The sequence below is a fragment of the Nicotiana attenuata genome, unplaced genomic scaffold (genome assembly GCF_001879085.1).
Source record: "Nicotiana attenuata strain UT unplaced genomic scaffold, NIATTr2, whole genome shotgun sequence".
NCBI classification, from domain to species: Eukaryota; Viridiplantae; Streptophyta; class Magnoliopsida; order Solanales; family Solanaceae; genus Nicotiana; species Nicotiana attenuata.
The window spans coordinates 7,260-9,224 of NW_017682840.1; the positions used below are offsets into that span (position 1 = coordinate 7,260).

The 1,965-nt window shown below is 34.5% G+C and overlaps 1 protein-coding gene across 1 annotated transcript in view; it reads left to right on the forward strand.

Annotated features, from left to right (window-relative positions):
* The window catches only part of LOC109222028, a 1,668-nt gene extending 403 nt beyond the window's left edge, over nt 1-1,265 (forward strand). The window contains exons 2-3 of the mRNA XM_019386437.1: nt 188-798; nt 948-1,265. Coding sequence (XP_019241982.1) covers nt 188-798; nt 948-1,265 — 929 coding nt within the window. The remainder of the gene's footprint in view (nt 1-187; nt 799-947) is intronic.
* The last annotated feature ends 700 nt before the right edge of the window (nt 1,266-1,965 follow it).

Consider the following 1,965-nt stretch of genomic DNA (forward strand, 5'->3'; position numbering starts at 1 on the left):
ACAGTTTAAAAGAAAACTAAAAAATATTTTACAAATATTATATGATACCAGTATGGTATACAAGTATACCAACAGAGTATATAGTTGTTTTGCTACACACCTGCACCTACCTATAACTATACTACTATATGAAATGCTAAATTAATATAGTGTTTTGTAATTGATATTTTGTTCTTTGGATTTACAGGACAAATTCCACCCCTCGCATATGCAATTGTTGATTCGGAAAATGATGCATCGTGGGAATGGTTTTTCGTGCAGTTCAGAGAAACCTATGGACAAAGAGAGGGAATGTGCATTGTATCAGACAGGCATGATGCTATATGGAAAGCAACTTCAATTGTCTATCCAGAAGTCCCTCATTGTGCATGTATGTTCCATCTGTGGAACAACATAAAGACAAAATTCAGGAAGAGCCAAAATCAAATCAAAGAAGTATATTTTGCGTTAGCAAGAGCATACACTGTTGAAGAATTCAACAGGCATATGGCAGAGTTAGAAGCTATTGATAGTAGAGTGAAAACATACCCGATGGATATTGGATATGATAAATGGTCCCGGGCGCATTCCAAGGCAAATAGAACCATGACCACGAAATCGAATATTGCGGAATCAGTAAATGTAGCAAACAAGCACGCAAGAGACCTCCCAGTTGTAAATTTGCTTGACTTTATGACAACATTGATTCAAAAATGGAATTACACAAATCGGAAGGATGCAGTGGAATCATTTATGAAGATTAGTGCAAAGTATGAAAAAATATTGGCAGATAATACTATCTTATCACAGATGATGAAGGTATGCATTTTCAAAATCATAAAAACATTGCATGTACTGTTTTTTTACTTTTTTACCTTAGTGATTTCACTAAACAACTGAATATTGTTATTTAAAAAATACTATTACTTCATATAGCTAATGACTTTTCTTAATTAAAATTATACTAGGTGTTGCCATCAACTGAATTCTTACATTTAGTAATTGATGGCCAAACAAGAAATGTGGTGCGCCTACATGAAAGAAACTGCACTTGTGGGAGGTTTCAGCTAGACGATATTCCATGTCCACATGCAATGGCAGTTATACAAAAATTCCATATGGATTCATACAAGTATTGCTCGGATTACTACAACATAGACTACTTGCTGAAAACATATGAGATACCAGTAAATCCATTGCCTGATGAAACAACATGGCAAATTCCAGAATGTATCTTCGCAGGTGGTACTGCCACCAAAAGGACAAATCAAACCAGGAAGACCTAAAAAGAAGAGAGGCATAGGAGGCTGGGAAGGAAATACAGTTACATGTGCACTATGCGGGAGAAAATGACACAACCGGAGAACATGCCGAAATATTCCAAAGAGAGATTGATATAATGCTTCAATGTTTTTATAGAACTCATATATCGTAGAATCATAGCATTTGAATTGCAAAGAAATAAAATGCATTTCTTGCATTAGACATATATTTGGTATGATGATTCTTTGCGAAATTACTTTTTGGCAACAAATTTATATGGCTACTTGTATTTTCAATAAGAATCTGTTTATTTTATATTTTAGTATATAAAAGTGGGATGCATTTACATCTAGTTGCTGCAGGAAAAAAGATGCTAAAATATATATGTGATACCCAGGTGGTATATCTGTATACCTTATTGGTATCAAGACATATGTGCAGCAATAGAAGTGTGCTGCAAATGCAACATTTGTACATACTTTATTAACAAAATGGGCACGCTTTGCAGCTCATGTCTGTATTGAAGTATAACAAATTGGAAGCCATTTACATGCAGTTATTGTACATCATCAGGTACATTAATACAAGGTGATACCCAAATATTATATTTGTATACCTCGCTAGTATATAGTGGTATTGCACTATATGGCTAAACCAAATATGCGCAAAAATCAAAATGGTGCACCAAATCAAACGTGATCCCAAAATGCGCATGCTTCGCAA